We start from the raw sequence: 13,290 nt of genomic DNA on the forward strand, positions 1-13,290 counted from the left end.
CGCTTTTATCACAATAATTCTACTACTTTTCGTTCAATATTGTTTTAAAAATTATTTTCAACTTTTTAGTTCAATGTGCTTTAAAAGCGTGTTTTTTAGTTTTTTTAAACTATATTTATTCATAATATAGCTTCCCAGCCTATGCTGTTTATTTTTAGTTCAAAACACATTTACTGTTTATAAATATATTATAACAAATTATTATAATATATTCATATATTCTTATATTATTAATATATAATTAAATATTGTTTTATTATATTTAAATTTATAATAATTTAAATATGTTTGAAGTTTCTCAAAATAAAAGAGTTTATTATTAGAAAAAAATCAATTTTTTTTTATACATATTAAATCAGGCTTAGTAATTTTTTCAAAGTACATTGATTTATATGTAATTATAAAATAAATTAAGTAATATATAAATTATTGATGTAGCATAATATTGTTTTGTTAGTGTCAGTAAATAATATTTTCTATAAAATATTATCTCTTTAGCTTCAATACATTGCTAAGAGCCCAGTTATTTAATAATCAATTCTACTCTGTCTAGTTTCTTTTTTTGTCACTGGTCACAATTGCTCCGAAATTGTTGAACCAATTTTAATATTTTTAGTTTTTATTTTATATTGAAATAATTTATTTATAAATAGATAAACCATTGTAAAATATTTATTGAAAATACTTTTAGACATTAACCTTACCAAAGGCATATATTTTTGAAAATTCAATCTTTAACCAATATACTGTGGAGGTTTAAAAATCTTAACAAACAATGATTCTTTTCAAATTTTGAAAGTGTCCCCAAAAAACCTGTCTTCTCAAAACCTACATCAAACTTTAGCCAAAATAAATAATCAATTTAACATCCTTCTATTTCCCAAACTTAACATGCTACAGAGGATGGTGGCACTCTTTCTTATCTTAGAGAGTTAAATTAATCCTGTAAATTATAAAATTTTTGGTGAAAATGGCCGATTTTGAAATATTTTATATAGCAATGAAACAACTTAATTGTTAAAAATTAAATAAAATTATAGCTTACTTAATGTACTATATAATTGAAAAAGAAAGATGATCTGATGACTTGAATAATTGGGCTCTTAAGTCAAAAATGATGTAAATTTTGGTGAATATGTTAAAATGTTGAGTACAAGAAAACATAAGGTTGGTTGCATTATTCTACAACTTTTAAAGTAACTTAGGGTATGAAAAACCAAAATTTTGATATGCACATTGTGCCTAACAACTGAAAAGATTAATATAGGTGTAACACTATTATATAAAAAGTTTTTGTTTATCAAGACACTAATTTTTTTATTTGATCAATGTATATTTACCAATTTACCATAAAGTAATTTTAAGTTATAAAGATGAGGGTTTTACATATTTTATATTATATTAGTGTCAACATATATATAAAGTATAGGCTAGTATAAAATATATACTCAAAAAATAGTGAAAATTATTTGTTGCTATGTTAAGGCCATGTTGGTAATTTATTATGTGTTAGTTTTTATATATCAAGGTTTAGTTCAACATAGATTACATAAATATTTGCAATATGTTTCTTATTTTATTTTAATTGATTTTTAATTAAATATTAGTAGTTTTACAATTATATAGTTAAATTGATTTATATTAGACTTATTTTCAACCAAAATACATAAATTATGTAAAAATATTTTGATTTGGTAGCCATTTCAACAGTAGGATCAGCAACATCATTATCTTTAGGCTGTGTAATAGCTGCTGAAAAACTGTTTCATTTGATCAATGCTCGCATTTTCAAGAATCCTTTAAGTCTATTTGATACAACACCTTCTGGTCGTATATTGAACAGGGTATCTAAGGACATTGACACAATTGATAATTTGTTGCCATTTATTCTAAGGTCAACTAGTATGACTATGTTTTCGGTAAATTCGTACAAAAATTTTATTTAAGTTTTTATAACCTAACTGTAAAAAGCTTTTTTTCAATTTAGTTTTGCTTTTTTATCTATTACATTGCTGTTATTTATTAATTAAAGAATTTTTTCTTTATTTAGATTATATTTTTTAATTAATCTTGATTAGATTTTTCCTATTACATTCCTTGATGTATATATTATGAAATAATAATTTTTGATTTTATATTAGTTAGTATATTTAGTAAATTGGTGTTTTAATAAGCTTATTAACTTCTTCAGCACTTGATAATTTACAATAATGTTTTGTGTTTATGTTTGTTAATTTACAGTACTGTTGAAAGTGAATTATCTTTCAATTGATAGGTAATATACATAGTCCAATAAAAATTATTTATTGAGTTATGTTTTAGTGATGTTAATTCATTTAATTTGTACTATAAATAAACCTATTAACTGATTAATGTAAATATCTTATTAAACATAATTTATGTTGTGGTGTTTGGTAGCTATCTCAACAATGGGTCAGGCATTATGTCTTAATTTGGGGACTACTCGAGCATCCTATGTATTGTTTCGTGTTTTAAATCAAAGGATATTCAGGAACCCACTTAGTTTGTTTGATACAACACCAATTGGACGTATTTTAAACAGAACTGCTAAGGATGTTGACACCATTGATAATGTATTGCAATTCAATTTGTCTTCTTCTTTAGGAACATTTTGTGGGGTAAATGGAAAAGTTTAAATTTTTGTTATGCTTGGTGAATACATCAGTTCTAAGATTTTATTTTCATAGTTAAATCATATTTGGTACATTATAAACATAAATCAAATTAAGTCCTAATTTGTTTTTATAATACAAATTTTATTTTTATTTTATATTTTTTTATGGAAGGTAATTTTCTGGAATTAACTTTCTAATTCTAATGAATTTTATTTGTGTACTAATTATGATTAATGAACTGAGGAATTAATTTTGAATTATTAAGTAATATTGTCCTAAATTTTTATTTAATTTTCAATTATTTGTTTGGGTAACGCTTATTTGCTGAACATTTCACATGTAATAATAAACTATATTTTTAGAGATCTACTATCTATGTTAATTTTTTAATTTACACAAAGAAAAAAATTTCTAATTGATATTCATTAAACATCAAACTAATCCTGAAAGTAGAAATTACAACAAAATGTTATAATATTATATTATTATTATAATGTGCAGATAATTTTTTATTATAATATATAACAATTTTTAGTCGATTGATTATGTTTAAAATAGTTTTTTGTTTTTGACAGTTATGTTAAATCTCCATCATTTATTTATAATAACTAAAAAACATCATTTTATCATTTTATACTGTTTCTGAACAGAAAAAAAATTATAATACTTGGGATTATTCGCTTGCTTAATAGTTATTTATTGTATTATTTCTTATATTATTACTAAGTACAATACTCAAGTGGCTTAACTAATTGTTGTTAATCGTTATCATAATTAACTTCATTAATTAATTGTTATTTTAATAACTAAAATTTATATAAAAAATAACATTTATAAATATAAATATTAATATTGTGAGACAAAGTTTAATAAAAAAAAAATGTAAATTTGATTAAGTTAATGCCACTGGAGTTAGCTTAGAAAATTAAATCTGTTTCTATGCTTAATTCTTCATAAGCTGTTATGCAATAACCTATAAAAACTTTCTACTTTAAATTATTTTTTTATATTAATATATTATTACCATACATTTTACAGTATTAACAGTAGTACTTGGGACAACTGCACTTTATGTTGGTTGTCTATTAGCTTCTCAAATTTTGCATGATAGCATGCTTAAAACTTTAATGCACGCTAAGACAAGCTTCTTTAATGTAACGCCTATAGGGCGAATATTAAATAGAGTTGCTAAAGATGTTGATGTAATTGATATAACGTTGCCTCCAATATTGCTGTCTTGGAACAGATGTCTAATTATGGTAAGTCAGTAAAAATGGTTATCAAATACTTTTTTTTTTAATAAACAATTCTATGAGTAAAATGAAAGAAATGCATTATTCTTAGGATAGGCAGGATAAATAATTCTGTTCAACCAAATATATTTACAAATATTTACTTATCATCTCCTACATTTTATATATGCTTTGTAGTTATATTTTAACATTCTCTTTGCTTTATGGTGATTTTTAAACCATTTATTATTATTAGGTTTAATAAACAAACATAACTCAAAAATTATATTAAATAATAAATTATTATTTTTGTAAATAATGTTATGTTTATCTAAAGTGTTTAAAAAAGTTAAGTAACTTTGTACAAAAAAGTAACACAAATAAAATGAAATGTATCATATTTTATGCTGTAAACTAATGAGGTCACTAGATGTATTCTGGTCTTTATAAAAACTTGACATTGAATATTGTGGCACATTTTTAAAAATGAAACAATACACGTCAAAAATATATATGATGGTAATGTTGTCTTTTTTAATACAAATTGTGTAATTTAGAGGAAGATTATACAAATAAAAAGCACTATAAACAAATTTAGCTCTTATGTATGAGATAAAATTTTTAAAAAAATGTATTTTTTTCATATTGCAAAAAAATATATATATTAATTGTACAAATGAACATACATCTAATGGATATTCAATAAAAATATTTAATCGGATTAGATAATTTTTTAAATGAATCTACATCATATGTGTGTCAAAGAAATGTACAGGAAACTATTTTTATTCTTAACTTGTAAATAATGGTAAAATAAAAATGAAACTATGTATAAAATTTGTCGAGATATTAAAATATGGAAAAATTATTATACATGTAATATAATATTGCAAATATAATTATTTATTTTTCTTAGTTTTGTATAGAATAGAAAAGTATAATTTTCAATTTATTTTGTTTTCAGTTACATTATTCTGTTTTATAATTTCTTAGTTTTTTGAGTAATCTATGGGGAACTAATCCTTTAATTTTAAAGCTCAATTTTAAATTATACCATTTTAATTTTTACATTGCATGTACTGTTTAAAAATAGTTTATTTGATAAAAAATATTAATTTTATTACCTATACTTGTGATTGTATACATTCTTTAATTACCTTTTTCATAAACTACTATTATTTTGTTAATAAAAATATTGAATTTAATGTAATATTAGTTTTTAGCTATCTTTGTGTTACTAATACAAAGCATATTTATAAATAAATATCCTTTAAAATGTTTGTTTTATAATTTACATAATACAAACAAAAATTATGTTAATATATTTTTATAATAATTTTTCATTTTTAATGTTCTAAGATTTTAATTAGTTATTTGCTTTGATATGGTCGGCATTTACAGGAATCTTCGAAGCATTGGCAGATTTATGTTTATGTTTGGGTGCATGGAGAGCAGCTGTTTTATTACACAATTATATGGCAGCAAATGTTATGAGAAATCCAATGAGACTCTTTGATGCTACACCAATTGGACGAATATTGTCTCGTTTCTCAAGTGATGTTGAAGTTGTTGACAAATTTTATCAACAACTCTCTGATACAATGTATTGCTTTGTAGATGTATGTTTGATTTGTATAAACTATTGAGTATTAACATAACTTGGTTAAAATCTTAAATTGTACATTTTTTAAAGAAAAATGTTGTTTTACTATTTTCATATTGTAACTGCTATCCTTTTGAGTAATGCATTTCATTGATATTTAAGTAATAACAATCACAACGGATAGATATACTGTATGAATCAATCATCATAAATCTTTTTAATTTATAAAGTTTTATTTAATTTTTTTTACTTATATAAATTGGGAATATTTTATAATAATATAAGCTTTTCAGAGCTTGCTCTAACATTGACCAACTGAAATATTTTTCTTAGGCTCTCTAATTGATAGAAGATGTATTATTTTCGGTTATAACTTTTTCCACTTAAAAATTATTTTTCTTTGACTATACTAAGCTAGTCGCAATTCTTTCGCTTATGCTGATATTGAGTTTATTTTTGGTGTAATTTGTGTATCAAAAAAAATAAAATCATGTTAATGATCTAATTTATATAATTTGTTTTATTATTAATTTTTAAATAATAATGTACATTGAATCTATTTATAAATTAAATGTTTTTAATATTGGATAAAATAATTTATTATCTAAAGTATTCATGTAAAATATATAAAAAATTAAATTCTATAATGAAATTGTTAAAAGTGTAAGTATGTTGTATTTTAATTGATCAATGACAATCGATGTTAGTAACAGAGAAATTGGGAAGCTTATTTCTCTAAAAATTATAAAAATGTGTATAAATACATTTTTGAGTGTAGAAAATAAAATAGCTCCCAAAAACGATATGTGCTAATTATACCAAGGTTAGCATCGCAGCAAAAAAACAGTGTTGTATTCATAATATATATAATTTGTGTTATTTATTGATATACTTATTTATACTGAAAAAATTATTAACTATTAGAAATGAATAATTTTTAAAAAGTTGTACTACAACTCTTTTTAGATAATAATTTACTTATAATATTATTAATATTTAAAAAACAATGTATTTATTTTAGTTATGGAATTTCTAATAACTTACATAAATCAAATATAATTAATTATATACAATTTACATTTTATAGTTTCATACAGTAGATTTGTTACTTATAAATTTATTCAAATTACAAAGGGATAGACTCAAGTTTTAAAATTTATTTAATAAATTCTTGCATGTATAATACACATAGTATGAAACACTATTAACACAACGCACCTATACTTAAGTTATTTTTAGTAATTTAAATTATATGCTTTTGCTTCTTTCATCCATTTTATTATTATTTTTTAATTCTGGGTTTATTAAACTAATCTTGTTATTTTTATTAGGTTATTGGTACTTTATTTGTCATAAGTTATAGTACTCCAATATTTACATCTGTTATTATTCCAATTGGATTTGTCTACTACTTTATTCAAGTAATTTTAAAATTATATAGTTAAAACTCAATTTGTATTCCTATTTTTTTTATTATTTTTAAATTAAAATATTTTAATTTTAGAGATTTTATGTTGCTACTTCAAGGCAGCTTAAAAGACTAGAATCTGTATCACGATCTCCAATTTACTCACATTTCAGTGAAACTGTTACTGGCGCTGCCTCTATTCGAGCATATGGAGTTGAATCTAAATTTATACTTCAATCTGAACAAAAAGTTGATTTCAATCAAACATGTTATTATCCAAGTACAGTGTCTAACAGGTATATAAATTTTACATCCAAGAATTTTGATGTTTAAATTTTTATAAAATTTTATTTTTTAATAGATGGTTAGCTGTGAGGTTAGAATCGATTGGTAATTTACTTATTTTCTTTGCATCTTTATTTGCTGTAATGGGTAAAGATACAATAAGTCCTGGAATTGTTGGGTTATCTATCAGTTATGCTCTTCAGGTGTGTACTTAATTTATTGACTAATAGTAAATCACTTATTAGAGTAAAATTATAAGTAAATAAAAATCTAATTTATATATTATATTAACTATGTTTTATATTTAATCTATCTACTTATGTAACTATTTAAATGTAATTTCATAAAATATTTGGTAATATTTTAAATGGTAGTAAATTGTTATAGATCTATCAAAATTTACCTTAATATTTTTTGTAAAATATTTAATAAAAAAACTGTTTTTTCTTGTTAAAGTTATTGTTTAATAGAAATATAAGAGTATCATCTTAAATAAAACAGATTTTTTATGTTTGTACTATATGATATAGACCCAATCTTAGAATTTCATTTTGGAGATTTATAACCATGCAAGGGTCTTTAGATTCAAAATATTTATCTAAGTGTTATTTAAAGTAGTGATTTAAAAAAGGTTGCTAATGCTTTAAAATTAACGAAGATCTTGTAAATATTAATTAAATATGTATAAACATTGATTTTTAGTTTAATATTAAATGGATAGTATGGCTTAGTCTATAATATGACAGTGCTTAGTACATACTGTGAATAGTTTGGGATACTGTCATAAGTAGTATATTTTAATAAAATTACTCCTTACAATGATATAATAGTAATGGTAAATATTATTTTAAAATCATAGATTACTCAAACTCTCAATTGGCTTGTTCGTATGTCTTCTGAAGTAGAAACAAACATTGTTGCCGTAGAGCGTATTAAAGAATATGGAGAAACACCTCAAGTATATTATTTTAATAATTTTAATTATATGTTTAAAACTAATATTTTTTTTTTTTTTTATTCATACTAGGAAGCTCCATGGGTTATACCATCAAATCCAGTACCTAAGAATTGGCCTTCACGTGGTGAACTTCAAATTAAAAACCTCAAAGTGCGTTATCGTGAAGGATTAGATTTGGCATTGAAAGGCTTAGATATATTTGTTGAAGGAGGCACTAAAGTAAATATTTGTTATTTAAATTTAGCTCTTAAGTATTAGTTAATTTGTGGTACATTACATGTGGACAATTTTTGTGAAGTGGTGGTATTAGTTAAAAATTTTTTATTTTTAGGTTATTTATTAACTTTAATGGTCATTTTTGCTGTTTTTAGTGGTAACAATGTTGTTTCTATAAAGAGTCTCATTCACCATTTCATATTAAATTTTAATTTTTTTATCTCTCAATAAATTATCAATTTTTTTTATTTGACCATTGTCTCCAAAAACAATTCATATTAATAGATTTTTAGTCAACTCTTTCTTTAAGCTCTTTAAAAATACTATATTAAACTTATGTTAATCTCTTTTATTTGGATAGGATAATGGTTTCAATATTACATTCAATGATTATTTTTCTGTTAAAATTAATTTTTACTTCAATATTATCAGGTTGGCATTGTTGGGCGTACTGGTGCTGGAAAATCTTCTTTAACTTTAAGTTTATTCCGAATTGTTGAAGCTGCTGAAGGTAGTATAATTGTAGATGGAGTTGATATATCTGATATTGGATTACATACATTGCGTGGTCGTTTGACAATTATACCTCAGGTAATTAATTAGTTGATTGAATTCTTTAAATTGAAATTATTTTAATTAAAATTAATATTTTATTTACTGTAAAAACAGGACCCAGTATTATTTTCTGGAACTCTAAGAATGAACTTAGATCCTACAAATAAAAGTACTGATAATCAATTGTGGACTGCTTTAGAATTAGCTCATTTAAAAGCACATATTAAAAATTTGCCAGGTGGTTTAGATCATGAAGTCTCAGAGGGTGGAGAAAATTTAAGGTAATATTAAATTTTAATTAATTTGATAATTGATTTTATTTAAGTGTATTTTATTCTTTAGTGTTGGTCAGAGACAACTTGTCTGCTTGGCAAGAGCTTTGCTAAGAAAAACTAAATTGTTGATTTTGGATGAAGCGACAGCAGCAATTGATTTGGAAACAGACGACTTAATACAAACGACAATACGAACAGAATTTAAAGACTGCACAGTACTGACAATTGCTCATCGTCTAAACACTATTATGGATTCAGACAAGTAAATTTAATGATTTTTTTATTTTTATATATAGATAAAAGTTTAGTAAGACTATTTGCTTGAGTTTTGTAGTGTGTAGCACCAAATTATAGTTAAACACTTGGTCATAAGATACATTCAATGATCAAAAACTTATTTATGTGTTAAATTATTTTAGAATACTAATTCTGTCTTATAGTTATCTGCCTTATAATAAATTTTATTTGGACAATTTTATTTTAATGGTAGCAGTGGCTTTTCTTGTATAAATTAAAAAACTTATATAAATTCCTTAATTTCTCTTTTATATTGTTATAGGGTTATTGTGTTGGATAATGGTCAAATGATTGAATACGACTCACCTAATAATTTACTTCAAGATAAATCTTCTGTTTTCTATTTAATGGCTAAAGATGCTGGCCTTAGTCAGTAAAATAAGCTTGTGTACTGAATATCTACACATCACCTTTGCCTAGACTCAAGTTTTGGCATAGTGTTATTAAATGTTAATTATTTATTTTTGTTTTTTTTTTTTTTTTTGTTATCTTAAGCAGAAGAAAATCAAATTATTATTAGTATATTTACTAGAATATTATAAGTATGATTTTTTTTAATTTCTTATTTTTTTAGCCGTCCTGTTAAAAAACACTATTTGTTCTAGGTTCCTTAATGTTAATATTTAACTTGTCTATAAGTTAGTTCATATTTTTAAACTCACATAATTGTTTAATATATTTTTATTAAAATTAACAGTGATTTATAAAAAAAAAAAGATTTGTGCCTTTTCCATTAAATAAAGTTTTTCAGAAGTATCATTGTATTAACTTTAAAGAATTAGTATAAACAAAAAATTAAAAACTACATTTTTTTTTTTACACAATTTCTTTTAGTGCTGAGTATTTGGAGATTATTTCGGGTTTCTGATGAAACTGTTTCATCACAGTTCATAAATGGTAACCACCTAAGCCATGAATACTGACAATAACCTACCATATTTTCTCTTGAGTTTGTAATATCTTTTAATGCATATTCTATAGCTGCCTTACGCGCTGCTTCTTGTACCTCGGGGTTTTCCAAAGCAGCTGCTAATTTTTCTTTGACGTTGTCTGAACGACCTTCTAAACCAGCCACACTGTACAATAATTCAGTAGGAAAACCTTCAGCATTTGCCTTTATAAGTGCATCTTCTAGACTGAATGAGCAAACCTTAATGAAAAAACCGAATCGAATTATAATTAATGTCATTTTATTAAGATGACAGAAAATTAAATAACAGTAGTTTAGCTATAGTATACTTAATAAATTAGTAGTAGACCGCCTAAATGTTTATTAATAGACATATAGACAAATTAAATAAATTAGAATTTATTCAATTTAAAATAATTTCAATGGTACTCAATTTTTCTTTTAATATCTATTGAAAGAAAAATTTTAAAATTATTATTATGAAAACAGGTCTACTCCCTTAAAGGAATATTAAAATATTTCTTAAATATGGTATAATTAATACTTGAAATAATTTCAAGATATTCTAATGATTTGTATTTGAGCCGTCAAAGACGTTAATTTTGAAAGTAGTATGATAAGTTGAAAGTTAACCTATGTATATTTTTTAATTTAATTAAAATTAGGGTAACTTTATTTTTACTATGTTGTAGTATTCTTAAAATTAATACTTTTCTTGAGTTAAAAAATAACTTGTTAAATTAAAAGTTAAACTCACTAAAAAAGTAATAAAAGTGAAAAGTAACTTTTTTCTAAGGGGGTTATAAAGACTACTTATCATATATTCTTACTAGCGCCAAATTCATATACTGTAAATAATTATTTGCCAATGAAAGAGCTGCAGTCCCTTTCGTTCCACTCCCTCGATACGCTACTTTAACTTATTTTTTTTAAGACACTTATATTTTATAATACTATTTTATCTGTATCTATTTATAGTATAAATTATATCAATATATTATGTTAAATAATTTTTAAATTTAATAATCATGTAAAGTTCCCAAAATATACAACGAAAAATGTCAACAAGGGTATCCCCTAATCGCATCTCATTGAATCGTTGGCTCTAGTTGAAGTTTTTACCTTCATTATTATAAATACTATATCGTCTAATAAAAAAAAAAAAATGTTAAAATACCGAAGTATAGATTTAGATGTATACTTCTTTAAATTTTAAGACAGCTTTTATCAAGAAAAAGAGGCTTTAGAAAGAGAATAGTTGAGACAAGTATAGATAATATCTAACAGTGATTAAAATCACTATCATTAGAAGCACTTCGATGCAAATCGGTAGATAGTATTTAATTTTTAATTTTAAATTAAAAAAAGTGTCAAATGAAAGAAGTAAACATAAAGTATTTCTAAAAAAAATTGTATTGATCCATACATTTTTCAAAAACTTACAGTAATTTAAGGTTAAAAAAATAAAATATGAAATCGTAAATTTTAACACCAAAAATGTTATGTTAAATCAATTTTTAGAAGAAAAAAATGTCGTTATTTACCAATTCTGAAAATCGTAATTTTTTGGGAGATTTTCACTACTTTCGGTGAACGAGGTCAAAAATTAAGATTTTTGAGGGTAATGTCTTCGACTAGATACGATTTGTGATATTTTGAAGTATTGTTGAAAGAAATCGGTTTGTTAAGAACTGAGGAAAAGTGGTAACAGACACAAAAAAAAACACACATAATAGTAAAATTAATACCTTCTTGGCTTTGCATCAAAGCTAAAAAAATTATGAGGCACTATATTTTATTTTTTCTACCCTAAATTTATTTTTACTTAACAGCAAGGACGTGTTTAGGGGTTTCATCCCCTCAACAAATATTTTTTTAAGTTAAAAAAAATAATTTATAGATATCTACAGGAAGAATTTTCAATTTTTTTGTTTATTTTCCACTTGTACTAATACTGTAGACATGCATTCTTAGAATTAGTTTTTATTAAAAAAATGAACAAACTATTTGTATGTAATTTTAATATGTCCAACACTTCTTACCTGACATATGAGTTGTAGAATTAGTGGTATTATAAAATAAAATGCACTCAGGAAATTCTGATTGAAAAATAACATTTTAATTTTCATAGCGATTTAATAATGGTCGCTTAGTTGTTCAATTATTACTGCTTTGAAATCGTAAGGTGCCCTATTACCGAAATTAAAATTTTGCATAATTATTGGAATAGTGACAATAGTACTGGAAAAGCTTTATTCGTTTATCTATTGTTTTTGGTGTACAAATTTCTATTATTCACGATTAATAAGGTTTATGTAAGGTGATTAGATACAATTGTATTAGTGAAATACATTCGTATGTAACGGAAGAACTTGTTTTTATCTATCCTTCGTAGTTTAAAGCCTCATTTGTATGTAAAAAACCACAGATTATCAAAAAATGCTCTATCTGTTACTATAAATAGGTGAACAGTATATTATTCATGCTTAGTTTAAATATATAAATTATACAAAATATTATTTTCTTAATTCTACACATAGCACTTCAATAGAATATAATTTTGATTAGTTGAATTTTAGAGGATAATTTAAAATATACAAACTGACCGCGCTAACAATGATCAGCTTAAGTATATTGAATTTTTACACATTTTAAATAGAATGTTATTAAGATTTAGATGACCTATTTTGAAATTTCACATTTTGCATTGTACAATTTATTTTTTAAGTATTTCTAATTATGTAATAAATTACCAAAACACCAAATACTAATATTTGAAAAATTCATTATTATAACAAAATGTTGGCATTTAGAACAAATGTATATCCCTCAAAGTCCTCAAGTATCGAAAACTTCATAAATGGTATGATTTAGATTTATTAATAATTTATATTAGATAAGATTTAAAAAAGTAT

At 23.4% G+C, this 13,290-nt stretch overlaps 2 protein-coding genes across 5 annotated transcripts in view; one reads left to right on the forward strand and one right to left on the reverse strand.

Annotated features, from left to right (window-relative positions):
* Positions 1 to 10,023, forward strand: part of LOC126905820 (multidrug resistance-associated protein 1) — a 33,278-nt gene extending 23,255 nt beyond the window's left edge. The window contains exons 20-29 of one of the 4 annotated variants that reach the window (XM_050685897.1): positions 1,699 to 1,919; positions 6,803 to 6,892; positions 6,976 to 7,175; positions 7,241 to 7,367; positions 8,024 to 8,122; positions 8,192 to 8,341; positions 8,771 to 8,929; positions 9,008 to 9,174; positions 9,236 to 9,430; positions 9,728 to 10,023. In XM_050685897.1, coding sequence (XP_050541854.1) covers positions 1,699 to 1,919; positions 6,803 to 6,892; positions 6,976 to 7,175; positions 7,241 to 7,367; positions 8,024 to 8,122; positions 8,192 to 8,341; positions 8,771 to 8,929; positions 9,008 to 9,174; positions 9,236 to 9,430; positions 9,728 to 9,842 — 1,523 coding nt within the window. In that variant the 3' untranslated portion in view covers positions 9,843 to 10,023. Of the gene's footprint in view, positions 1 to 1,698; positions 1,920 to 2,418; positions 2,640 to 3,674; positions 3,896 to 5,269; positions 5,488 to 6,802; positions 6,893 to 6,975; positions 7,176 to 7,240; positions 7,368 to 8,023; positions 8,123 to 8,191; positions 8,342 to 8,770; positions 8,930 to 9,007; positions 9,175 to 9,235; positions 9,431 to 9,727 lie in introns of all 4 variants that reach the window. The other 3 variants (XM_050685899.1, XM_050685900.1, XM_050685901.1) reach the window with 3 other exon arrangements.
* A 107-nt stretch (positions 10,024 to 10,130) lies between these two features.
* On the reverse strand, positions 10,131 to 12,622 carry LOC126905822 (uncharacterized). Its single transcript, XM_050685903.1, has 2 exons — positions 12,418 to 12,622; positions 10,131 to 10,615 (listed from the first exon to the last, which is right to left on the reverse strand). The coding sequence occupies exons 1-2, from the start codon at positions 12,502 to 12,504 to the stop codon at positions 10,268 to 10,270; spliced, it is 435 nt and encodes a 144-aa protein (XP_050541860.1). The 5' UTR covers positions 12,505 to 12,622; the 3' UTR covers positions 10,131 to 10,267.
* Between the last annotated feature and the right edge of the window lie 668 nt (positions 12,623 to 13,290).

This window comes from Daktulosphaira vitifoliae, unplaced genomic scaffold (assembly GCF_025091365.1).
Source record: "Daktulosphaira vitifoliae isolate Bord-2020 unplaced genomic scaffold, ASM2509136v1 Scaffold_4, whole genome shotgun sequence".
In the NCBI taxonomy this organism is placed as follows: Eukaryota; Metazoa; Arthropoda; class Insecta; order Hemiptera; family Phylloxeridae; genus Daktulosphaira; species Daktulosphaira vitifoliae.